Source organism: Brachycentrus maculatus, unplaced genomic scaffold (genome assembly GCF_059751285.1).
Source record: "Brachycentrus maculatus isolate JH-2025_06_01 unplaced genomic scaffold, ASM5975128v1 h1tg000261l, whole genome shotgun sequence".
Taxonomy (NCBI): domain Eukaryota; kingdom Metazoa; phylum Arthropoda; class Insecta; order Trichoptera; family Brachycentridae; genus Brachycentrus; species Brachycentrus maculatus.
The window spans coordinates 381,850-409,703 of record NW_028281012.1 but is presented as its reverse complement, the minus strand read 5'-3'; the positions used below and the strand labels follow the sequence as shown (position 1 = coordinate 409,703).

General features: G+C 32.9%; 1 protein-coding gene across 2 annotated transcripts in view; it reads left to right on the top strand.

Moving 5' to 3' along the window:
- LOC148305788 (ras-GEF domain-containing family member 1B-like) overlaps positions 1-27,854 on the top strand; it is a 136,778-nt gene that overhangs the window by 96,786 nt on the left and 12,138 nt on the right. For both annotated transcript variants that reach the window (XM_088266085.1, XM_088266086.1), the window contains exon 4: positions 15,688-15,900. In XM_088266085.1, coding sequence (XP_088122211.1) covers positions 15,688-15,900 — 213 coding nt within the window. The remainder of the gene's footprint in view (positions 1-15,687; positions 15,901-27,854) is intronic.

The following is a 27,854-nucleotide window of genomic DNA, read 5'->3' as shown; positions in this document are numbered from 1 at the left end:
AAAGCACAAAGGTTTCCATAATTAAAAAATCAGATAAAACGGTGAAAATAAATTGAATGGGATTAATTTCCTTACCTTGTAAATTAATTAGATAACATCAAAGTCCCCGAGGGCATTTGTCTTTAAATGATTTCTAAATATTCATCCTCTGGTTATAACACGAATTAATTTACTAACGTATTTCTAGAATTTGCTGCTTGAAAATCTGTATTTGTAATTACAATAGGATTAAGGCGTTAAAGGAAACACGTGCTGAATTCTACCACAAAACCAATTAATGTTAAAAATAGAAATGACTGATACACCCGGAGTTTCGAAAATTCTGAACCTTTCTAGCAAATTGCTTGTCTGTTTCTATTCACAATACTTTGATTGAATCCTAATTTTTGTTCCTAATTTTTTATTTATTGATCTCAACACACATGACGAAGAATATGGAAGTATGGGCATTTACAGGGCTTACGACCTGTTAAAGACTAGATTAAGTGATAACATTCACCATTGTCAACCATACAACTCGAGTTTCGGAAGTTATAATTATACTTGAATCGAAAACATCTTGCGTCTGCTACTCCTTCTGCAAGCGCCGCGCCTTTTCTATACTATCCTAATGCTCTAAATGAGATTTTTTTTTATTGAAACGTTGTTGCATTATGTCGTCAAATCTGATTCTCAATTTATTACTCATTATTCATCCTTAACTTTGTCTAATAATACCACTTAAAACTTTACTTAACAGCTACCAGTTTCAGAATATCCATTATTTATTATTTATTATTTATTTATTATACCATTTATTTGTATTAGTCGCAGTTCTTCGTAAAAATATTTGTTCATTTGTAACATCAAATTAAGAGAATTTTTTGGTGAGCGGATCGATATATGCTTAACAATGTTTGATATAAATTTGTATTCAAAGATTACCAATCTACCATTATAAACAAATAAACTATACTTATTCATACACATTCATAATAGTTTCCTAAAATATATTTCAGTTTTAATAACGAATTTTATTTTATTTCCCTTTCTTTTCCTCTACATTATTTATAATATATGCATGTACGCAATAAGTGAAATAAATACAATTTCATAGACTTGAATTACACTCCATTTTTGTCGTAGAGCCCAGTTAAAAAAAACCTTTAAATTATTTAAAAAAATGTTTGAATGACTAAGTTGTGACTTTATCCTTGCAAATGACATATATATATATATATATATATATATATATATATATATATATATATATATATATATATATATATATATATATATATATATATATATATATATATATATATATATATATATATATATATATATATATATATATATATATATATATATATATATATATATATATATATATATATATATATATATATATAGAAATATATATTTTTTTATAATTTATATTTGAAGCAATAACTTTGTGATATATTAAAAATATTTTCATTCATTTTATTTTGTTTTGTGTAGTCTGGTTATGTCATATTTAAAATGGGAAAGACTGGTAAATATCATGGAGTAGTCTTAATGTTTGGTTTATTTTTTGTATACAGGCGGACCTCAACTTTCGCACATTTCGCTATTTCGCACATTTATAGACTTTTTTTGGTAATAATGCAAAAATGTACAAAGATATACAAATTGAAAGTGAGGAAGAAGAACCTGACATCATGAAGACCTTAACAAAAGTATGAATGAAGCTTTATCGCATCTCGAGATATTTTTAAATATTATGGAAGAATGTGATCCCAATGGAGAACGCATATCTCATGAGATATTGAGATATTAAAGTGCGTAGGGCGATCCATAATAGCACTTCATGTTACACTCTATGAAGAAAAGAAAAAAAATATTACAATACAACTAACTATTGACAAGTTTATTAAGAAAGTATAATTTTTATTCAATATGTACTGAGTAATTTTTGATAATAACTAATTTTTAAGTACTATTTTTGTTGTTTTTTTTTACATCTCTTAACTTGCGAACATTTAACTTTCGCACACATTTCAGGAACCAATCATGTGCGAAAGTTGATGTCCGCCTGTAATTTTAAAGGTCTAAATAACAATAATCAGTTAGGCATTTTGAGCACTGCTTCCCAAACTTTTTTGTCGGTGAAGCATGATTTATCTGCACCCACGTAGCGAAGCGCGCCAAAGTTCGTCTTCTGGCGGGGTGGTAATTTTTTTCAAGAGTGGAGACTCTTTTTGCCCCCTTACTAAAGTTTTTTACTTTCTTATTAGTGCTACCCCTAGTGCCTTAAGCGCCCCATTAACCGAAAGGGCGATATCAACCTCTTCAGTAATCACTAGTTCAGAGGAATTTAGATCTGCAGAAAAAGTAGGTACTGTATTTTGTATGAATTCCTTGTGTATTGGGAGCGATGTGTCGTTGTATGGTTTCTGTGAACATAATAAATCGCTCACTCCTTTCAAGAACGTCATAAATCAAAAATCGTCAATTTTCAGTTGTGCATGTTTTCGGAATGCCTAGAAAATGTACTATATCCCAGCAAAAGAGGCATATTTTCAACTTAATATTTACCCGCCACAGGGCAGAATGTGTTGTTTTTGCATTTTGAAGAAAATGTATTGTTAAATTTTTTTAAATATACTTAATATTTTTCAAATAGAGAAAAAAACATCCAGGTTTAACCTAAAAAGATCTGTTGCGCAGTAAAAAGTTCAATAAGGGGCTTGATATTTATTTATTTATAATACATTGTATTATATTTTGAAACGTTCTCCTGAAAATTCAAGTTTTTTTATTTATGACGTTCTTGAAAGGAGTGAGCGATATGTATATGGTTTCCCAAATGACGTTCCAAAGATGTAACTAGAAAAAGACTCATAAATACTCGATTTGTAATGAACGCCTTGTAATCGATTGAACTGAATCAGTCTGACGATGTTGCGAAGGAGATTATACCGGTTATGTTCCAAAAAATAATTATAAAAATAATTAAAAGAACTATCAACTCTATCTGATTTGGTTACAGTAGCAAAAAAAAAGTTTGACAGGAAAAACGTAGTCTGTTCACAGTTATTTAACCTCTAGTTTTTTATTATTATTTATTTGGCAGTATAAATAATAATAATAAAAAAATGTTAACATTTTTTAAAATGATTTATTTGGCAGTATAAATAAAAAAAAATTGAGGTAAAATAACTGTGAACAGACTGTATGTGAGAATTTCCCGATAGTATCTTTTTCCTACAAAGAAAACAAACTCCAGTAAAGAATCACCGATCTTTTGTTAAAATGATATTTTAACACATCGGATTTTGATTAAATTAATTTGACAAGGTAAATGAGTTCTCTTGTTGTATTGAAGGGAGTCGTTTATAATATCTGCGGTAAGCTGGAATCATGTATAATCCCAGCCTAATTAGCCCTTGATATCAAGTACCTAGCATACGAAATCGAACATTATTAATTCCAACAAATACGATTATATTTTCAATATACCGTTCTATCAACTGGTTGCGGATCAGAGTGCCTAAATGTTGAATATATTATTTTCTTTATATTCGTTCACTTTTTCACATTTAATCAGTTTTTTCTCCATAAAATATAAGATCATTATTATTTGATTTTCTGAAGCGGAAAGGCTAATCAAATTCGTTGATATTTGAAACCTTTAAAATTGGATTACCGAATATTAGCGTTATTATGGGTTTAAGATTATTAATCTAAAGGTTTATTCATATCTAATTGGATATTTACGTATTACGTGTACACATAGTTAGTGATTCCCAGCTTACGCTAAACGAGTATTATTATTAAACTTGGAGAATTATCGTTGAACAACATATTTTAAGACAATGTTTACTTACATACATATTACTTAAATAGTATGTGAAATCTCGGAAATTTACACTGTGCAAAATTCTTAGTTTGTGAAATTTCGGATTTGAGTTATTTAAGTAGAATTTGGATACATTTCGCTCATATGTAAAATAATTGGAAATTAAAATAATCAGGAGATTAAAAAGTTCACAAAATGAACATGAAAGGAAGCACGGATAAAACTTTTTTTTTCGTATTTTGTTTGAACTGTTATTATACAATACAATTTTCGCACAACGTAAACAATCTCTATGTTTTAAAATAATTTAATGTTCGATAGTCAAATCATTCGTAATTAGTAGATTCAATGACATCTTCGTTCTTCCTCTTCTTTTAGTATGTAACTATATAAATCCCCCCTTGGAATCGAACCCGGGACTTCTAGAACGGTAACTTAACACGCTTTACCTATATACACGCTATAACTCTTATATTAGTATGTGAGGTCCAAATCCTGGATATCAATCACACACATGAGAAACGCCAGAAAATACCATTTTTATTTTTATTATTTAAGCTTATAATTAGGCCAGATAATTTATTTACAACATTTTGAGTGTGTCCAAATACTTGTTCACAAAATCTGGATTATCTCCAATTGCAGGAGTTGTTTTCATATTATTTTTTGTAATAATATGAAAATAACTCCTGTAATTGGAGATAATCCAGAGTTTGTGAACAAGTATTTGGACACACTCAAAATGTTATTATAAGTGGGTACAGTGTGTGTGGGCTTAAAAATAGTTTAAAATTAGTAGGTTTTATAATAGTAAAAAAAAACATATCGATGAGTTGTTTTGTCTTTGAGCATTTAGTCGGTATACACACTAACGACGTACAAAAAATCTACGGGGTTGTAGTAATGATTTGCATTCACAAATGTTTCATTTTGAATACTATTTTTCAGGCAGCCTAAGCGACCCGTCTTGAAATAAGAATCATATTTTGGTTTAGAGGGTCGCGGGTCTCTTACAGAGCCACCACTACGATATTAGACTCTATACGCATATAAGAGGTCTTAATGTTTGTATAACCATCGCGAGATATAACGAAATATTTTTGTAATATGTTATTTCCATTTGTATTATTTCCACGTAAGAACGAATTTTTTCCTATATTTTTTTTCTTCATATTATACTCGAAAAATTGTTTTTCCACCTTACCTCTATCCATCTGATCTAACGAACTATGACACAATACAGCGAGCGTCTATACATCTCTGAAATGTGATGAAGGATGAAAGGTGTAGGAACATAATAATACCATCATTGTGCGTGGATTTGGGGCTAAGTCCGGGATGTGATCCTTCGAGGATGTTGGTTTTTCGTCTTGAATTATGAAGGTAATTTTTTTGTCAAATAATTACCAGAATCCATTCAAAGTAAAGGTTAACGGTTTAATTACGTCGTGTGGATAATTTAAACTTTACTCCGTATCTTTAATTTTTCTTATTTTTTATAAGCTGTAAAGACAAACGCCAAGAAGTTAAATCAAAGTTAATAACTATTCGTAGTTTATAAGTTTTTCATACTTTATTAACCGCCGGGGATGATATTACGCTTAAAGATAATTAAGTGGTGCAAGCAATTTAAACTTTAGTTCTGAACATGACAACCCATTTATGCAGCGTAACGGTAGTGTAGTGGGCATTTTGAAAACGCTTGTTTATACGCACTTATTGTCAGAATGTTGATTTAACCAATAAAACATGAAATAGGTATTTGCTTTTCCCGAATGTACATAAGTAACTTTAAACTTTAGTTCTGAACATGACAACCCATTTATGCAGCGTAACGGTAGTGTAGTGGGCATTTTGAAAACGCTTGTTTATACGCACTTATTGTCAGAATGTTGATTTAACCAATAAAACATGAAATAGGTATTTGCTTTTCCCGAATGTACATAAGTAACTTTAAACTTTAGTTCTGAACATGACAACCCATTTATGCAGCGTAACGGTAGTGTAGTGGGCATTTTGAAAACGCTTGTTTATACGCACTTATTGTCAGAATGTTGATTTAACCAATAAAACATGAAATAGGTATTTGCTTTTCCCGAATGTACATAAGTAACTTTAAACTTTAGTTCTGAACATGACAACCCATTTATGCAGCGTAACGGTAGTGTAGTGGGCATTTTGAAAACGCTTGTTTATACGCACTTATTGTCAGAATGTTGATTTAACCAATAAAACATGAAATAGGTATTTGCTTTTCCCGAATGTACATAAGTAACTTTAAACTTTAGTTCTGAACATGACAACCCATTTATGCAGCGTAACGGTAGTGTAGTGGGCATTTTGAAAACGCTTGTTTATACGCACTTATTGTCAGAATGTTGATTTAACCAATAAAACATGAAATAGGTATTTGCTTTTCCCGAATGTACATAAGTAACTTTAAACTTTAGTTCTGAACATGACAACCCATTTATGCAGCGTAACGGTAGTGTAGTGGGCATTTTGAAAACGCTTGTTTATACGCACTTATTGTCAGAATGTTGATTTAACCAATAAAACATGAAATAGGTATTTGCTTTTCCCGAATGTACATAAGTAACTTTAAACTTTAGTTCTGAACATGACAACCCATTTATGCAGCGTAACGGTAGTGTAGTGGGCATTTTGAAAACGCTTGTTTATACGCACTTATTGTCAGAATGTTGATTTAACCAATAAAACATGAAATAGGTATTTGCTTTTCCCGAATGTACATAAGTAACTTTAAACTTTAGTTCTGAACATGACAACCCATTTATGCAGCGTAACGGTAGTGTAGTGGGCATTTTGAAAACGCTTGTTTATACGCACTTATTGTCAGAATGTTGATTTAACCAATAAAACATGAAATAGGTATTTGCTTTTCCCGAATGTACATAAGTAACTTTAAACTTTAGTTCTGAACATGACAACCCATTTATGCAGCGTAACGGTAGTGTAGTGGGCATTTTGAAAACGCTTGTTTATACGCACTTATTGTCAGAATGTTGATTTAACCAATAAAACATGAAATAGGTATTTGCTTTTCCCGAATGTACATAAGTAACTTTAAACTTTAGTTCTGAACATGACAACCCATTTATGCAGCGTAACGGTAGTGTAGTGGGCATTTTGAAAACGCTTGTTTATACGCACTTATTGTCAGAATGTTGATTTAACCAATAAAACATGAAATAGGTATTTGCTTTTCCCGAATGTACATAAGTAACTTTAAACTTTAGTTCTGAACATGACAACCCATTTATGCAGCGTAACGGTAGTGTAGTGGGCATTTTGAAAACGCTTGTTTATACGCACTTATTGTCAGAATGTTGATTTAACCAATAAAACATGAAATAGGTATTTGCTTTTCCCGAATGTACATAAGTAACTTTAAACTTTAGTTCTGAACATGACAACCCATTTATGCAGCGTAACGGTAGTGTAGTGGGCATTTTGAAAACGCTTGTTTATACGCACTTATTGTCAGAATGTTGATTTAACCAATAAAACATGAAATAGGTATTTGCTTTTCCCGAATGTACATAAGTAACTTTAAACTTTAGTTCTGAACATGACAACCCATTTATGCAGCGTAACGGTAGTGTAGTGGGCATTTTGAAAACGCTTGTTTATACGCACTTATTGTCAGAATGTTGATTTAACCAATAAAACATGAAATAGGTATTTGCTTTTCCCGAATGTACATAAGTAACTTTAAACTTTAGTTCTGAACATGACAACCCATTTATGCAGCGTAACGGTAGTGTAGTGGGCATTTTGAAAACGCTTGTTTATACGCACTTATTGTCAGAATGTTGATTTAACCAATAAAACATGAAATAGGTATTTGCTTTTCCCGAATGTACATAAGTAACTTTAAACTTTAGTTCTGAACATGACAACCCATTTATGCAGCGTAACGGTAGTGTAGTGGGCATTTTGAAAACGCTTGTTTATACGCACTTATTGTCAGAATGTTGATTTAACCAATAAAACATGAAATAGGTATTTGCTTTTCCCGAATGTACATAAGTAACTTTAAACTTTAGTTCTGAACATGACAACCCATTTATGCAGCGTAACGGTAGTGTAGTGGGCATTTTGAAAACGCTTGTTTATACGCACTTATTGTCAGAATGTTGATTTAACCAATAAAACATGAAATAGGTATTTGCTTTTCCCGAATGTACATAAGTAACTTTAAACTTTAGTTCTGAACATGACAACCCATTTATGCAGCGTAACGGTAGTGTAGTGGGCATTTTGAAAACGCTTGTTTATACGCACTTATTGTCAGAATGTTGATTTAACCAATAAAACATGAAATAGGTATTTGCTTTTCCCGAATGTACATAAGTAACTTTAAACTTTAGTTCTGAACATGACAACCCATTTATGCAGCGTAACGGTAGTGTAGTGGGCATTTTGAAAACGCTTGTTTATACGCACTTATTGTCAGAATGTTGATTTAACCAATAAAACATGAAATAGGTATTTGCTTTTCCCGAATGTACATAAGTAACTTTAAACTTTAGTTCTGAACATGACAACCCATTTATGCAGCGTAACGGTAGTGTAGTGGGCATTTTGAAAACGCTTGTTTATACGCACTTATTGTCAGAATGTTGATTTAACCAATAAAACATGAAATAGGTATTTGCTTTTCCCGAATGTACATAAGTAACTTTAAACTTTAGTTCTGAACATGACAACCCATTTATGCAGCGTAACGGTAGTGTAGTGGGCATTTTGAAAACGCTTGTTTATACGCACTTATTGTCAGAATGTTGATTTAACCAATAAAACATGAAATAGGTATTTGCTTTTCCCGAATGTACATAAGTAACTTTAAACTTTAGTTCTGAACATGACAACCCATTTATGCAGCGTAACGGTAGTGTAGTGGGCATTTTGAAAACGCTTGTTTATACGCACTTATTGTCAGAATGTTGATTTAACCAATAAAACATGAAATAGGTATTTGCTTTTCCCGAATGTACATAAGTAACTTTAAACTTTAGTTCTGAACATGACAACCCATTTATGCAGCGTAACGGTAGTGTAGTGGGCATTTTGAAAACGCTTGTTTATACGCACTTATTGTCAGAATGTTGATTTAACCAATAAAACATGAAATAGGTATTTGCTTTTCCCGAATGTACATAAGTAACTTTAAACTTTAGTTCTGAACATGACAACCCATTTATGCAGCGTAACGGTAGTGTAGTGGGCATTTTGAAAACGCTTGTTTATACGCACTTATTGTCAGAATGTTGATTTAACCAATAAAACATGAAATAGGTATTTGCTTTTCCCGAATGTACATAAGTAACTTTAAACTTTAGTTCTGAACATGACAACCCATTTATGCAGCGTAACGGTAGTGTAGTGGGCATTTTGAAAACGCTTGTTTATACGCACTTATTGTCAGAATGTTGATTTAACCAATAAAACATGAAATAGGTATTTGCTTTTCCCGAATGTACATAAGTAACTTTAAACTTTAGTTCTGAACATGACAACCCATTTATGCAGCGTAACGGTAGTGTAGTGGGCATTTTGAAAACGCTTGTTTATACGCACTTATTGTCAGAATGTTGATTTAACCAATAAAACATGAAATAGGTATTTGCTTTTCCCGAATGTACATAAGTAACTTTAAACTTTAGTTCTGAACATGACAACCCATTTATGCAGCGTAACGGTAGTGTAGTGGGCATTTTGAAAACGCTTGTTTATACGCACTTATTGTCAGAATGTTGATTTAACCAATAAAACATGAAATAGGTATTTGCTTTTCCCGAATGTACATAAGTAACTTTAAACTTTAGTTCTGAACATGACAACCCATTTATGCAGCGTAACGGTAGTGTAGTGGGCATTTTGAAAACGCTTGTTTATACGCACTTATTGTCAGAATGTTGATTTAACCAATAAAACATGAAATAGGTATTTGCTTTTCCCGAATGTACATAAGTAACTTTAAACTTTAGTTCTGAACATGACAACCCATTTATGCAGCGTAACGGTAGTGTAGTGGGCATTTTGAAAACGCTTGTTTATACGCACTTATTGTCAGAATGTTGATTTAACCAATAAAACATGAAATAGGTATTTGCTTTTCCCGAATGTACATAAGTAACTTTAAACTTTAGTTCTGAACATGACAACCCATTTATGCAGCGTAACGGTAGTGTAGTGGGCATTTTGAAAACGCTTGTTTATACGCACTTATTGTCAGAATGTTGATTTAACCAATAAAACATGAAATAGGTATTTGCTTTTCCCGAATGTACATAAGTAACTTTAAACTTTAGTTCTGAACATGACAACCCATTTATGCAGCGTAACGGTAGTGTAGTGGGCATTTTGAAAACGCTTGTTTATACGCACTTATTGTCAGAATGTTGATTTAACCAATAAAACATGAAATAGGTATTTGCTTTTCCCGAATGTACATAAGTAACTTTAAACTTTAGTTCTGAACATGACAACCCATTTATGCAGCGTAACGGTAGTGTAGTGGGCATTTTGAAAACGCTTGTTTATACGCACTTATTGTCAGAATGTTGATTTAACCAATAAAACATGAAATAGGTATTTGCTTTTCCCGAATGTACATAAGTAACTTTAAACTTTAGTTCTGAACATGACAACCCATTTATGCAGCGTAACGGTAGTGTAGTGGGCATTTTGAAAACGCTTGTTTATACGCACTTATTGTCAGAATGTTGATTTAACCAATAAAACATGAAATAGGTATTTGCTTTTCCCGAATGTACATAAGTAACTTTAAACTTTAGTTCTGAACATGACAACCCATTTATGCAGCGTAACGGTAGTGTAGTGGGCATTTTGAAAACGCTTGTTTATACGCACTTATTGTCAGAATGTTGATTTAACCAATAAAACATGAAATAGGTATTTGCTTTTCCCGAATGTACATAAGTAACTTTAAACTTTAGTTCTGAACATGACAACCCATTTATGCAGCGTAACGGTAGTGTAGTGGGCATTTTGAAAACGCTTGTTTATACGCACTTATTGTCAGAATGTTGATTTAACCAATAAAACATGAAATAGGTATTTGCTTTTCCCGAATGTACATAAGTAACTTTAAACTTTAGTTCTGAACATGACAACCCATTTATGCAGCGTAACGGTAGTGTAGTGGGCATTTTGAAAACGCTTGTTTATACGCACTTATTGTCAGAATGTTGATTTAACCAATAAAACATGAAATAGGTATTTGCTTTTCCCGAATGTACATAAGTAACTTTAAACTTTAGTTCTGAACATGACAACCCATTTATGCAGCGTAACGGTAGTGTAGTGGGCATTTTGAAAACGCTTGTTTATACGCACTTATTGTCAGAATGTTGATTTAACCAATAAAACATGAAATAGGTATTTGCTTTTCCCGAATGTACATAAGTAACTTTAAACTTTAGTTCTGAACATGACAACCCATTTATGCAGCGTAACGGTAGTGTAGTGGGCATTTTGAAAACGCTTGTTTATACGCACTTATTGTCAGAATGTTGATTTAACCAATAAAACATGAAATAGGTATTTGCTTTTCCCGAATGTACATAAGTAACTTTAAACTTTAGTTCTGAACATGACAACCCATTTATGCAGCGTAACGGTAGTGTAGTGGGCATTTTGAAAACGCTTGTTTATACGCACTTATTGTCAGAATGTTGATTTAACCAATAAAACATGAAATAGGTATTTGCTTTTCCCGAATGTACATAAGTAACTTTAAACTTTAGTTCTGAACATGACAACCCATTTATGCAGCGTAACGGTAGTGTAGTGGGCATTTTGAAAACGCTTGTTTATACGCACTTATTGTCAGAATGTTGATTTAACCAATAAAACATGAAATAGGTATTTGCTTTTCCCGAATGTACATAAGTAACTTTAAACTTTAGTTCTGAACATGACAACCCATTTATGCAGCGTAACGGTAGTGTAGTGGGCATTTTGAAAACGCTTGTTTATACGCACTTATTGTCAGAATGTTGATTTAACCAATAAAACATGAAATAGGTATTTGCTTTTCCCGAATGTACATAAGTAACTTTAAACTTTAGTTCTGAACATGACAACCCATTTATGCAGCGTAACGGTAGTGTAGTGGGCATTTTGAAAACGCTTGTTTATACGCACTTATTGTCAGAATGTTGATTTAACCAATAAAACATGAAATAGGTATTTGCTTTTCCCGAATGTACATAAGTAACTTTAAACTTTAGTTCTGAACATGACAACCCATTTATGCAGCGTAACGGTAGTGTAGTGGGCATTTTGAAAACGCTTGTTTATACGCACTTATTGTCAGAATGTTGATTTAACCAATAAAACATGAAATAGGTATTTGCTTTTCCCGAATGTACATAAGTAACTTTAAACTTTAGTTCTGAACATGACAACCCATTTATGCAGCGTAACGGTAGTGTAGTGGGCATTTTGAAAACGCTTGTTTATACGCACTTATTGTCAGAATGTTGATTTAACCAATAAAACATGAAATAGGTATTTGCTTTTCCCGAATGTACATAAGTAACTTTAAACTTTAGTTCTGAACATGACAACCCATTTATGCAGCGTAACGGTAGTGTAGTGGGCATTTTGAAAACGCTTGTTTATACGCACTTATTGTCAGAATGTTGATTTAACCAATAAAACATGAAATAGGTATTTGCTTTTCCCGAATGTACATAAGTAACTTTAAACTTTAGTTCTGAACATGACAACCCATTTATGCAGCGTAACGGTAGTGTAGTGGGCATTTTGAAAACGCTTGTTTATACGCACTTATTGTCAGAATGTTGATTTAACCAATAAAACATGAAATAGGTATTTGCTTTTCCCGAATGTACATAAGTAACTTTAAACTTTAGTTCTGAACATGACAACCCATTTATGCAGCGTAACGGTAGTGTAGTGGGCATTTTGAAAACGCTTGTTTATACGCACTTATTGTCAGAATGTTGATTTAACCAATAAAACATGAAATAGGTATTTGCTTTTCCCGAATGTACATAAGTAACTTTAAACTTTAGTTCTGAACATGACAACCCATTTATGCAGCGTAACGGTAGTGTAGTGGGCATTTTGAAAACGCTTGTTTATACGCACTTATTGTCAGAATGTTGATTTAACCAATAAAACATGAAATAGGTATTTGCTTTTCCCGAATGTACATAAGTAACTTTAAACTTTAGTTCTGAACATGACAACCCATTTATGCAGCGTAACGGTAGTGTAGTGGGCATTTTGAAAACGCTTGTTTATACGCACTTATTGTCAGAATGTTGATTTAACCAATAAAACATGAAATAGGTATTTGCTTTTCCCGAATGTACATAAGTAACTTTAAACTTTAGTTCTGAACATGACAACCCATTTATGCAGCGTAACGGTAGTGTAGTGGGCATTTTGAAAACGCTTGTTTATACGCACTTGTTGTCAGAATGTTGATTTAACCAATAAAACATGAAATAGGTATTTGCTTTTCCCGAATGTACATAAGTAATGTTAAACTTACCGAAGCACAGTGGTGTGCAGAAAGTTTGTTATCAGGATACTTATTCGTATTTCAATTTGTGTCTTTTTTAATGCGCCACTGACGCCTTTTTTCTTACAACTGTTAGTAGTAAATAAATTAAGGATAATATATACAATATTCCATATACATGGAAGCCAAACTGGCGGTTCACAGCGGAGTGCTGGTATCGACACTGATGTATGGAAGCAAAACATGGAATTGGTAGAGGAAGGATGAAAGCAGAGTGAATGCCTTTTAAATGTGCTCGCTCAGACGAAAGTGTGGAAAATCATTGTATGACAGAATTAAAAACAAAGATTTCAGAAAGGAATGTAAGGCTGAACAAGGGATAATTGAAAAGATTAAGAAGAGTTCTTTAAGGTGGTATGGACATGTGGAGCGAATGGGTAACGAGAGAATGACTAAGAAAATAAATGTGGCGAACGAAGCGGGAGAACAAAACGAGGATGGCCAAAAAGACTTTAACGAAAGGCCAGAAAGACGAAAGACGCACGATCAGATCAATCAGAACCTAAAATCTGGTGGTGTAAAAAGTCTGCGTAATCGAAGGGCATGTAGACTAGATGTAGGGATATAGAGGAGTGTATGTCAGGACAGAAGAATGTGGCATTCCATCCTCTCTTCCCAGCCCTGTAGTAGTAATAGTAAATCACTATTATTTTCAGTACAATCGAAATAATTTAGGGTGTTTAGTATTGATCAACGATACCCACCACAAAAATTACGCATACGAGTATAATACACACGAGGCGTGGTATGAAGTGTGGTGGTTAGGGAAGGTGGAGAGACGTTGTTGTGAGTCGCTGGCGCTGGGGGGTCATATTCGCTGAACTTAGGAAAAATTAATGAAACCATAATATTAATTTTTAAAAAGAATGACAATATGTAAATGTGACGTGATTGCGAGTTCAGTCTCTTGCAAATATTATCATACAAAGTTTTTTTTTATGATTCGGTTTTGAAGGATCATTGAAACTTTTCATCCAAGGCTATTTATGAAATAAACTGGACATTAGCAACTATAGACCTATTACTCTCTTAAACACATTGTCAAAATATTTATATAAAAATAAATAAATAAACTACTTATTAAATACCTTGAAAATAATAAAATATTATCCGAAAATCAATTCGGTTTTAGAGTAAAAAGAGGAACAACAGACGCAATAGCTAAAATGGTTTATTTATAAGAATCTTGATATCGGTGATAAATGTATTTAGGATCTTTCTAGACCTTTTCAAAGTATTCGACACTATTAGTCACGATCTACTTTTCAGAAAACTTACTGAAACAGGTATTAAAAACAAGGAACTGGAATTTATAAAAAGCTATATGCATGAAATGCAACAAGTGGTTTTCTTCTTCTCCTTCTTAGTCCTCATTACTAAGGGTTGTGACCCTTGTGGAAGCAATGACACTTCTCCAGTTATCCCTTGACTGCGCTGCACGTAGCATTTCAACCATCGAGGTGCTTGCTGCTGCCTAAATTTGGTCGGTGCATCGTGTGGAGGATCTTTTTCTTCCTCTCTTCCACTCCAGGTTACCGATCACTATCAGTCGTTCCAGGCTATCCTCATCGCCATGCGCAACGTGTCCAAAGAACTGAAGAATCCGTCGTGCACAGACATTGCAGAGTCAAGCTATCCAAGCGTAGTTCCTGGCGAGTGGACTCGTTGGTACGTCTAGATGTCTATGGAATTCAGAGCATGCGCCTCCAACACCACATTTTGAAATCGGCAAATTTTCTCCTGTTGCTTTTATGGTCCAAGTTTCAGGAGCATAGAGAAAAATGGAGTGGACCAAACTCCTGACAAGCTTTATCTTGGTGTTGTTACTTACACCCTGGTCTTTCCAGATATTATCTAGCTTAGACATGACACTTTTTGGCGATGGCGATACGACATCTAAAGGAGATCTATTATCTCTTTCGGGTCTTTGGCCAAAAGTGTTGTGTCGTCCGTATATTGTATATTGGACAGCTTTGCACCACCAATAAACACTCCTCCATTCCAACAAGTGGTAAAAATTTAAAATAAGACTTGTGAATAAAAAAATAAAACTCACGGAGTGCCTCAAGGCAGTATTCTGGGACCAGTCTTATTTTTAATTTACATAAATGATCTCTACAATTTACACATAAGTATATGGTTCTATCTTAAGCTTTGTGGATGATACTGTTCTTCTTTTTTGAGAAAGCACATATGATTCCGAATTGTGAATTTGTAGTTATGTATATGATGATAAAAATAAATGTTGATTTGGCAGAGGTCTAACTCTGGCGTGGGCACGATGGTGGTCTCGGAGCTGGAGTACCGCGACGGGCAGCTCGTGAGCGGGACGCTGGAGGCGCTGGTGGACCTGCTGCGGCCGGGCGCCGAGCGCGGCTTCCTGTTCGCCTTCCTGCTGTGCAGCCGCCTGTACGTCCGCCCGCATGAACTGCTGGCCATGCTGTGCAAGAGGCACACCACCGCCGGACAGGTACCTTCCACACTTAGATCTAACTTTTGTGTTGCAATGGGTTCAGTTTTTGATGTAAAATTATAATATATATTAAGAGCTAGAAATACACAATATGTAACCAAATTCGAGCACTCATTGGCATGATTAACTCATGTGATCGAATTCAAAAACCAAATTGTGACTGTTCACCCTGCCATCCTGAAGGGATACAAATTATGTAATTTAAGAAACTCAGGTAGATGGATATTTCTGCCATATGGGGAAGGAATGGAGAAGGAATATGGAATCGTGTTAGTCAAGTGCTGTTCTATTATTCTTTATGTGCCGTGGCGATTGCGCAGGAATTCCCCGCTGCACGAAAAACATCTCAGTTTTTGTTTTTACAGTTTCTCGACTGCTCGTCTACAGTTTTCGCCTTGCAAAAACTTAAAAATATTACACTGTAACTGAATCGGTTAATTACCAAAGGGAATAAGTCAAACATTTCTAATAAAAAATCGTTTATTTTGTTAAAATTTTCTTTGACAACTGTATTTTTTTTATTTAACCACGTAATTTATGCTTTTATACGCAGTTTATATAAAATTTGAGGTTGTTTGCCTTTTTTTGAATTGATTATGCTAATTTAATGTTGCTAGTCTTATTCCTTTTTGTTACTAATCATAGTTTTAAGGGAAGAAATATAAACTCTGAAAAATATAATTACTTAGTCATAAAAATTTTTTTTATTAACATTTGGGCCAATTTTCAATTATATTATTTATTGATTTGGCGTTTAATTTGTAGAACTCCATTTTAATTTATGTATTAATTTTAAATCAAACACAGATTTTTTGAGTCTACTAAGTTGTACAACTTAGTAGACTCAAAAAATCTGTGTTTGATTTAAAATTAATACATAAATTTCAATTATATGTTTATAGTAGCCTTTGTGCTCAGTAGGTATATACTGTAAGGCACGCTCAAATCTTCTATGTTATTTGTTTTGATGGCCATAGGCTCATCGTACGCTTTTTCCTTTGGAAGTGTCACAGGAAAGAAGTAAGTGCCCACATTAGACTGTCAAATGAACTGACTTATTACTTTTCTTTATTCCTATGATAGACCTCCCTAAAATGAATCAAAATTGCTAGAAAATCGGAAAAATGCTGACTTATTCCCTTTGGTAATTCAACTGGTTTCAACTAGTATTACTTATAGTTACTCAACCGCGAAACTGGGCATCGGGGGCTCGATTTTCACCAATCGGAATATTAATTCGTGAAAGGTTTACTAATTGGTATCCATTTCAACAACCACTTCACTACCCTGTACAACCTACCCGCAGGCCTAGATTTGAGAAGGGCTATGTGGGCAGTTGTCTCATTTGTGTATTTGCGCATATGTCATTTTTTTTTTTTTTACATAAGCGTCCAGAGGCTTCAAGACAATGCGATTATAAAGTAAAGATTAAAAAAATTTTTTTTTACACATTTATGATGTTCATATATATTATTACATGTATGTCAAAGGCATAATTTAAACTTTAGTTTTCTAACTTATGGAATGTCTTATCGACGGGTGACGCTACGCCAACCTCCTTTTGGGAGTAATAGTATTTCTCAATATGTTTTTTTTAGGTATCCTGTTTGGATTTATGTATCCTGTTTTGTTTGTAATGTTAGGTATCCTGTCAAAATAGTTCAATGAAAAAATCGATACACGCCTTTTCATTAGGAAAGTATTGAAATAAGTGTATTATTTCTACGGTAAGTACTGCGGGTTTTATTTCTCTCGTACAAAATGGTTAATTTGGTCATTTTGCTGCCACCTATCGATTTTATAACATGTTATTTATTGACACTGTATTTCAATAGAAATCACGATAACTATTTATACTGTGCGAATTCTGACTTTCACTGCTTTGTAAGGCTCGTGTTTACGTGTGCTCGGTGACCAAGTTGCCAAGAGACAGTTATTACAGCTACGTTGTGTTGAATGTGCGCTTGCAGTACTCTCGATTAGTTTACGCAGTAATAATCTAATTACAATGTAGCTGGAATAATGTCCCGCCGCGCGCCGTTTCGAGCCCTGTAGCCGGGCGTGGCGCCGATATTGGTTACCGACAGTGCGCGCTTCTTTTAACTCTGATGATAATATCCATACCTGCTACTCCTCCACTATCTTTCCCATATAGAAGTAATGTCCTTCATCCTTGGATTCTTAGAAAGAAAATAGAAACCAAAAAGAAAATGCTAAGTGACAGCAGCTGTTAAGAAGCGCCCTGTCCACCATGTGCAATGGTAAGTATTGCGTGAGTCCCTGTTACGTTCAATAGATGGCGTTGAAAAAAAACTGTTAAAAAATATGTATTTTTCATCGCATCATAAAGAAAAAAACACGCGCGTATTCGAATTCAATGTTGTGTCAAAACTCCAAAGCAATCGAAGAATATCTTAAGGAGATTTTGATCTAACGAACATTTAATCTTTTACTTATAAAGATATCTCGATAGAGAGTTATAACTTTCTGGGGAGAGTATATGAACGATTTTTTTGTAGTCCATATTCCTTTTATCAATAATTAATAGATTTTTTTCGTCAGGATTCGAAAAAAGGTATATAAGTAAATAGGAATTTGGACTAGTGTACTGTCGTTTATTTAACGAACGAAATCATAGAGAGCGGAGAAATCATAGATTTACAAACTTGTATTTACTATCATCGAAAATCGCGTTCCAAAACGAATCAGACTGTTTATATTGATTTCACTAAAAACTGTATGCTACAATTTCATGGCGATGACGCTTTGCGATTTTCCCGTGTATAAAAGATAAATGTTGACAACATTTTGAGTGTGTCCAAATACTTGTTCACAAAACTGGATTATCTCCAATCATGGGAGCTATTTATCATATCATTTTTTTTAAATCTCAACATAGATGAAGAAGAATTTGGATGTCTGGGCATTTACGGGGTAACGACCGTAAATGCCCAGACTGCTAGTGAAAATTCTAGCGATTCAAGTACAATGTTTCGAAATTGGATCATATATTTATATATTACAGAACTTCCAAGAATTTGAGTAGTATGGTTGTCAACCACGGGTATATATAATTGGCGAATGTTACACTGTGTAAAATGATCACTTAAACTAGCCTATGACGGTCGTAAGCCCCGTAAATGCCCAGACTTCCATATTCTTCTTCATCTATGTTGAGATGTCAAAAAATAATATGATAATGGTTTAGTTTGGTAGCAGAGACCTTTATGAAATGTATGTGAGATTATTCCCAAATAATTTTATACACTAAGACGCTTTAAAACATTTTAACCAGTTTTATTCACGGTATTTTTTTGTGGCCATATCTTCTTTCACAAATTCTGGGTTTGTCTCCACTTGGAGTTATTTATATTGATATCTCAGCGTAGACGAAGCAGATATCAATCTACCAATCAGAAAAGGTTGCTAAACCCAGCCATGGGTAGTGCCGAGAAATAGCGTGTGATAGGTGCTGTCAATTGAAGCATAAAGATAACTTCCGAAATTTGAGTAGTTGGGTGAGTAGAATCGTGAATGTTACACGTGTAGAAAGATATATTATGTTTACTAGGTTTAAATTCCCATGCCGATTTTCACTTACTTAACAAAGAAATTCATATTCACAATACACGAGGACATTACAAAATACACGTGGAGCAGATAAACACTACTAAATTTGGAGTAAGGTCCTTAAAATATATTGCCTATACCCAAATTAACCAGCTGCCTGACTTATATAAAATAGAACCCATTCGGGGATCCAAAATAAATGATTTGAAAAAATACTTTATGGAAAGATATAAAAGTAGTGTTTAGTCATATTTTCTTATTTTGTTTTTACCTTATGTTTGTTTTATTTTCTCATTTGTTTATTTTAAATATGCTTCTTACCTTATGTTTTTCTCATTTATTTCTTTTAAATATGCTTCTTATGCCTATTTATTATACCTGTATATTGTTTTTATATTTTTCCATGTAATAATAAATAATAAAACCCTTATCCGCACCCCAATGGTGCATATGGCACTGCTTCATATAAACGCAGTGTTATCTCGATCTTTTACACATGAAGGAAAGGTGATCAGCCCTCCGCTTCAGGTACCAGTCTAGGGTAATATTGAATACATATTACAGTGAAAAAATCACTTATATTTATTTGACCCCCCCTGGGAATCGAACCCGGGACCTCCAGAACGGTAGCCGAGCGTGCTGACCATTAGACTATTGCCATGTAATAGTTTTGCTTATTTAAAATTTTATTTTTTATTTATTTATTATTTGTGTTCCAGTCTTGTTAACCTTAAATCCCATGTCCCAAAATGAGAAATTACTCATCGGGAATATTAAATATATGACTAATGTATGTAATATGTTTTAAAAAAAATATAAAAAATTAGGCTTGGCTTCGTTTCCGTAACAGTACAACTTGATTTCGATTTTCAAACATGCGACGTTTATAAAATAAAAAGTAATTTTACGAATCAAGCAAGATATGTACACCTGTAATATTTCGATATGATATTACAAAAATAAAATTTCTAACTACGCTTTTCTGCCGAAAAGGCGTTGACATATTCGGTTGTTTGTGGATTGTACGTCGAGAAATAATGTATTATGTATGTGTCTGTAACTAACCAGTAACACATTAAGGCCATACTCGCAATAATAAAACTCAGTTAGATTCCGGCAACGCATAGAGCAGGCAACGCAGAGTCGTCAGGTCACGCACATTCTTTTAGAATACATATTAGATTTTTTGTTTGTTTTTTAGAATATGTATTGAAAAAATATTTTTCTTACTTTTTTAACTCCTTTCTATAACTCTTTTTTCCAAACCATATACTGTGAAATCTCTATCTATCATTTTTCAAGGGGCCTTTTGAAATAAACTATGAAGGCAGGAAAACAATGAATGCGGAATTAAGAAGTCAATACTCAAGGAGAATACAAAATGAAGGTACAGGCAGCTTTTCCTCTTCATTAATATCGACCTCTTCTGCTGTATCCGTCGACCTTGGGTTACACAAGCTTTCGATAGTTTCTATCCCACACATTGGAATATTATCGTCGAATGTAACAAAATTGAGAAGAATGTAAAAAAAAACACACAAAATATGTCAAATATGCAGCGTAATTCAAACGATAAATGCGGTAAATGGTGGATAGAAACGATCGATGCGATATATTTTTGTATGAAATGAATTCGGGGTGGAAGAAATAAACGACACCCCCGGGAAAATGATCATTCGATGAACGATAGATTGAGGTTTCACTGTATTTTATTTCGAAGAAATTATCATTACATTTTTTTTTCAATACAAAAACGGTGTTTTGAAAATTCAGTTGCGTTGTAACGAATACTAAGCCTTGATATCTGGAGACGTTAATAATATATTGATCTGTTAAGTGTCGACGTACATTTAACGGTGATTTGGCGTTCGATTCGCAAGGACAGACTTGTAAATGTGGCGTGATCGAGATTGACACGACAGAAAATGTTAGAAGTGAGAATAGTTTATTAGTTGACAGTTTTGTTACAGTATGAGGTCTCGCCCATTATACCAATCCGCGTAGCGTAATACTAGGGCTGCTCACACCCCTAGGAGATACGTATAAGCAGTGTTTTTTAAAAAAAAAAATTTAACAAAAAAGCTCCATCATGTCATGCTTTTTCCCTTAAAAAATAGTTTATTACAATACTATATTTTATCACTTCGAAGAATTATTCTTAATAAGGCATTAATTCGTCTAATTGATTTTGAAAATTAAAAATTGATATTCTTATTTTGATTTTTTTTGATGATTTTTTAAAAATTGATATAAATATTAAAAATTCACGGATAATAAATATATTATCCGTGAAAAAACGTACCGGAACGCCGTTCCACTGCGTTACTCGGAAAAAAGCCCTGCATATAAGTATTATTTTAGTTCTAAATAATCAGGATAATTTTTAGGTACTAGCTATTGCCTACTATTGCAGAGTTATAAAATCATTCGTTGAATAGATTTTTGTCACATATTGGTTTATTGCTTAATAAATTAATATGAAAAATCACAAGACTATCGATAACATTCTTATTGAAATCTGTAGAGAACTAAGGGGGATATTAGGGTTTAAACTTTAGATATTTGAATGAAACGAAAAACGTGCGTTCGCATACGTCATCATATTTTCGTCATCGAACGTTTTATGACGTCATATGGTTTATTATCTATGGTTTATAGAGCTGTAATAATAGTAGTGTGGATTGTTTGTTTACCACTTCACTACCATTTGCGTTATACAAATACGAGGGGAAAGGGGCGGTGGGAGGGTGGACCGTAGACATCAAGAAATAGAGCCGCCAATAATTTAGAAATGTTACCAATATTAAAATAAGTCCATCGTTTCTGTGACGTCATTCATTACCAACTTACGAAAACAACGTAATCACGAAGGCGAATTTTCCAAAAGAAAATAATGAATGAAAGTATTGATTATATCGGCTCTTATAAACACAAAACGAGTCTAATACAATCCTTTATAGGTTGAATGTTAAATTTGATATTCCTCCCGTCTGACAAAGATCCATTGTTAACGAGGTGATTTGCGAATGATTGAATCATCTGAATAATGCCCAACGAATTATCCATTTGTCTCAGGTGATCACACGATCACATTTACTACATTACAATACTTTTTTTATTTCGGTAAAATACGAAAGGAAAAAATATTAACCACAAAAAAACATTTTACTAAAATTCCTTAAGAAATAACCGAGTTAGAAATCTCTCCGTAATTGTGGTACTATAACGTGACGTGGAGTATCGTGTCTTTAATTTTATTATTTTACTAGTTTAATCATCCTTTAAGGCGATACAACGCAAGACAGAATTCATTCGCCCGGCGACCAGTGTTCACGTTCGATTAAAAAAATATGTATATTGGAATTTTTAGTCTTTTCGAATATAGAATATATATATATATATATATATATATATATATATATATATATATATATATATATATATATATATATATATATATATATATATTTATATAAATATATATATATATATCTATATATATATATATTTATATATATACGATATATATATATATATATATCGTAGTCATAAAGGAGAATGTGACCAAGTGCATTTTATATAAATCATTGACTATTTGATATCTTACTAGCGTAATATTTATTGCCCTGAAAAAAATCTCAAGGGATTTTAAACTTGGAAGTATAATATATTGACTTGTTAAAAATGACTGACTGCATTGATGTTTATTTTCTTGCCAATAAAAGTGACTTAAATGGCCCTCCTGAACACTTTACGTTTTGGTAGTTGGTCACTTTCTCCTGTACGACTACGATATTTATATATATATATATATATATATATATATATATATATATATATATATATATATATATATATATATATATATATATTTATATATATAACTCCTTACTCTCAATGACTCTTCTTTTCAAAACCATATAATTATTTCAAAGAAAAACTTGTTTTGAAAAGAAAAAGATCAATTACGTAAAATGTTACCTGGATTTAGAGACAATTAAGTTCCAACTTAACGAATACTGGGCCTTGAGCGGTCCTTTGGCTACCATTGCCTCTATGTCACGGAGCCGGAGTAATTGAATAACTGCCGCAATAAAATGAAGTTACTTTTAATCTAGAACGCTTTAATTTTGTTATTTGAACTCATGTATTACGTAATATTTCTTATAACTTATGGTTATTTATAATTATACTCCTACATAATTAAAATTAAAAAAAATGTATCCGATAATTGAACCGCAGGTGTAGGCAGAGAGAATAGAGCGCCACACCACTCTGTCCTTGCAAACATTCTTCGCCTCTTCCACGTTCATGCATCTCCTCATACATACCCGCCGATTGTTACGACTCCTAACCTGACCACTCTCAAGTATTCGGCATACCTGATCGTGCCATGTTTTTCTCGGTCTTCCTTTGCTTCTTTTCCCGCTAACATTCGCCTCATAAATTTGTTTTACTTTTCTTTCCTCACTCATTCGTTCTACATGTCCAAACCATCTCAACACACCTTTCTTAATTTTAACGATAATGCTTATCTCAGCTTTGCATTCCTTCCTTATTTCACTATTCGTACATCTATCATACTTCGTTTTGTCGCACATTCTTCTGAGAGATCGCATTTCGACTGCATTCAGTCTACTTTCATCCTTCTTTTGCCATCTCCATGTTTCACTTCCATACATTAGAGTTAGAACCAGGACTCCGTTTTGCACTGCCAGTTTAGCTTCCGCTGATAGGTTTTTATTTGCTATAACTGATTTCAGTGCACCATTCACTTTGTTACCAGCATTTTAAATATATGTATTAATTTTTAAATCAAACAGAGATTTTTTGAGTCTACTAAACTGTATTTTATTCACATAAACACGTAATAGACAATTGTTTCGCCTAGTTATGGCATTTTCAAACGAATGTGAATATCAAATGGACTGACGGTCCTTATGTAGCTATACAATTCTGAGTGACAGTTTGAACATGTGCAACGATAATTTATGGGAGACAACAGTAGCTAATTTACCAATTCTACCCATGATTGACAACCACACTACTCAAGTTCTTTGACGTTCCATATATATGATCCAATTTCAAAACATTGTACTTGAATTACTAGAATTTTCACTAGAGACATCTATTAGTGAGATGAAGAAGCTTATTTATTGAGCAGAAACTCTTTTATTTGTATGTGGGGTCCGAATTTTGGATTATTAACACATACTTAAGAAATGCCAGAAAATATCCTCTTCATTTTGGCTTATAATTTGACCAGATTATTATTTACAACAAATGTTGTAATTATTTACAACATTTTTATTTTGTCCAATTTTGAGTATTTGAACACACTCAAAATGTTGTAAATACTTTGTATTGAAGAAGCAGAAAACCCTTTTACGCTTTATTACATTTTATAATATCATGTTATACCTACTTCCCTATTTATGAAACAAACTAGAAAGAAAATAGGTACGTACTTAGAGAGACGCAGAGAGAGCATTTCAAATGAAATACAAAAGTACAAAATTTTCATAAAAAATATTATGTTTGTTCAATATTTACTTTGTTTTTGATTGATATTTAATTGGTATTACCGGTATTAATGGTTAGTGGGTAATGTATTAAAAAATAAAACAAGATTCTCTTCTTTTTCTTCATTTTGTTGTAGGCCTTGTGGCCTGTTTTTAAGAGGGATTAGCCTCCTGCGATGTCGATTCCCAGCTATCGACCCATATCTTTGGTGGTCTTCCCGGGAATCGTCTACCATGGGGTTAGCCGTACAGTGCGATGCGGGGAAGTCTAGATGGTTCCATTCTCCTCACATGCACATAAAATTGTCTCCTTCGTTGCCTTCCCCACCTAACAACATCTTCGATCTCGCATATTTCCCTGAAGAAAACAAGATTATTGGATCGAATAAAATTTTTATTTAAATATATACAATGATATATAATGTGATGCGGTTCGTCTTATCAAGACATTATCAAACTGTAACTAATAATTAAAACTGCATGCAGTTACAATGAATAAATTAATGGTTAGTGATAACTTAAATTTTCAATAAGAAAACGCGATAGTCGCTAGGTCTCTGCCGTTGTTTGATTTCTACATATCGCTCACTCCTGTCAACAACGTCATATATCAAAAAACTTGTTTTTTTCTGGAGATCGTTTTTAAAGCTTAAGAATATAATAAAATGTATTTTAAAAGAAATATTTTGAAAAAATAAAAATAAATGTTTGTAATCAAAAAGAAATATCAAGCCACATATTGAAATTTTTATTGTGCAACAGATATTTTTAGGTAAAACCTGAATGTTTTTTCTCCATTTGAAAAATATTTAGTATATTTAAAAAATAAATGAACAGTATATTTTCTTCAAAATGCAAAAACACTACTTTCTGCCCTGTAGCGGGTAAATATTAAGTTAAAAATATGCCGCTTTTGCTGGAATAAAGTACATTTTCTTGGCATTAAGAAAACACGCACAACTCAATATTGACGATTTTTGATTTATGACGTTGTTGAAAGGAGTGAGCTATATGTTATCAATATTTTCTTCAGTAAAAAGTAGAAGGTGTAGGATTCTCAACTGTACTTAGTATGAACAAGCTAACTGGCACAATTTATTGTGATTGATTATATTGATATTACTTTAATACGTTAAGGCAGGATAATCGATAGCTTGCAACTAAATATTATCGTTAAACAAAGGTAACATTTAACTTAATTGCATTTTTTGCTTAAAACACCGTTTTTGTATAAAAAAAAAGGTTTGACTCCCGAAGCTTGCCTCTTTTACAAGGCATCAGTTTCGCGCAGCCCAGGACGACCACTGCTGACAATTCGTCGGCAGTTATCGTTAGAACCTCGGGACGCGGTCTGACTTGGGAATCCTCCCAAGTCTGATCAAAGTAGTGAGTGAGCGATATGTATTTTGTAACGCAAGTCTAGGTCGCTTTGGCACCCATTGGACGAGATCAAGTCTTCCTTGACTTTTCGCCTTCTACTTATGCATACGTTATATGGTGTATGCCGTATTTCGTTTATTGTACCAATACTCCAAAAGCATTAGGCGTTAAACGAGAATACTTTGTATCGTGTTCTCTCACGGAGGAACGCCAAAAATGTTATGATTTATTGTTTTGCGTTCTAACAATGTGCTGTCGTAAATTTTTTAACGACTTCAAATCATGGGATGGACGCAGTCCGAAGTAATCTTTACGGTTATGCGTCACACTTAAAGCTTACACATTAAATGCGGTAAAAGCGGACAGTTCCACGAATGCGACTTAACATATCGCTCACTCCTTTCAACAACTTCATATATCAAAAAACTTGATTTTTCAGGAGATCGTTTTTAAAGTTTAAGAAAATATTGTAATAAAATGTATTAAAAATAAATATCAAGCCACTTATTGAACTTTTTACTGTGCAACAGATCTTTTTAGGTAAAACCTGAATGTTTTTTCTCCATTTGAAAAATATTTATAAAAAATATATATATATACTTATACCTTTTCTTCAAAATGCAAAAACAACACTTTGTGCCCTGTAGCGGGTAAATATTAAGTTAAAAATATGCCGCTTTCGCTGGGAAATAGTACATTTTCTGAGCATTCCGAAAACACGCACAACTGAAAATTGACGATTTTTGATTTATGACGTTGTTGAAAGGAGTGAGCGATTTGTACCTACTTACCTTATATACTCGTACATACATATGTTGCTGATAACTCAAATTCATTTGTCTAAATATGTTTGGTATTTGTGTTTTTTAATTATTGATTTGGATCATGCGAATTGCCTATAGATTTTTCTCAATTTTTAATTTCTAAAGATAGTTTTATGGTTTGAATCACACCCTGGGAATATCGAAGAGGAACTTGACGTCCAAATTACTACCGCTCTCCCTTTAGCGTGCTTTATTACAAACGTTTGGTGGGCGGTCTCAATACACGGTCGTAGTACATACATGTAACATATATCATAATAAAACCTAACCCGCTGTATGTAAGTGATCAAATATCTTTTTTTTTTGTTAAATTAAACATTTGAATATACCACTTAATGAGTTTTATTTATATATACCTACGACTAGTTTCGAAAACTTACAGATGTTTTCATATCTTGTTAAAAATGAAAACATTAAATAATTTTAGTTTTTATTTTTACCAGACGATGAAAACATCTGTAAGTTTTAGAAACAAGTCGTATATATCGCTCACTCCTTTCAAGAACGTCATAAATCAAAAAACTTGATTTTTTAGGAGAACGTTTTTAAAGTTTATAAATATAGTGTAATGTATTAAAAATAAATATCAAGCCACTTATTGAACTTTTTACTTTGCAACAGAGCTTTTTAGGTAAAAAAAGAAGGTTTTGAAGAA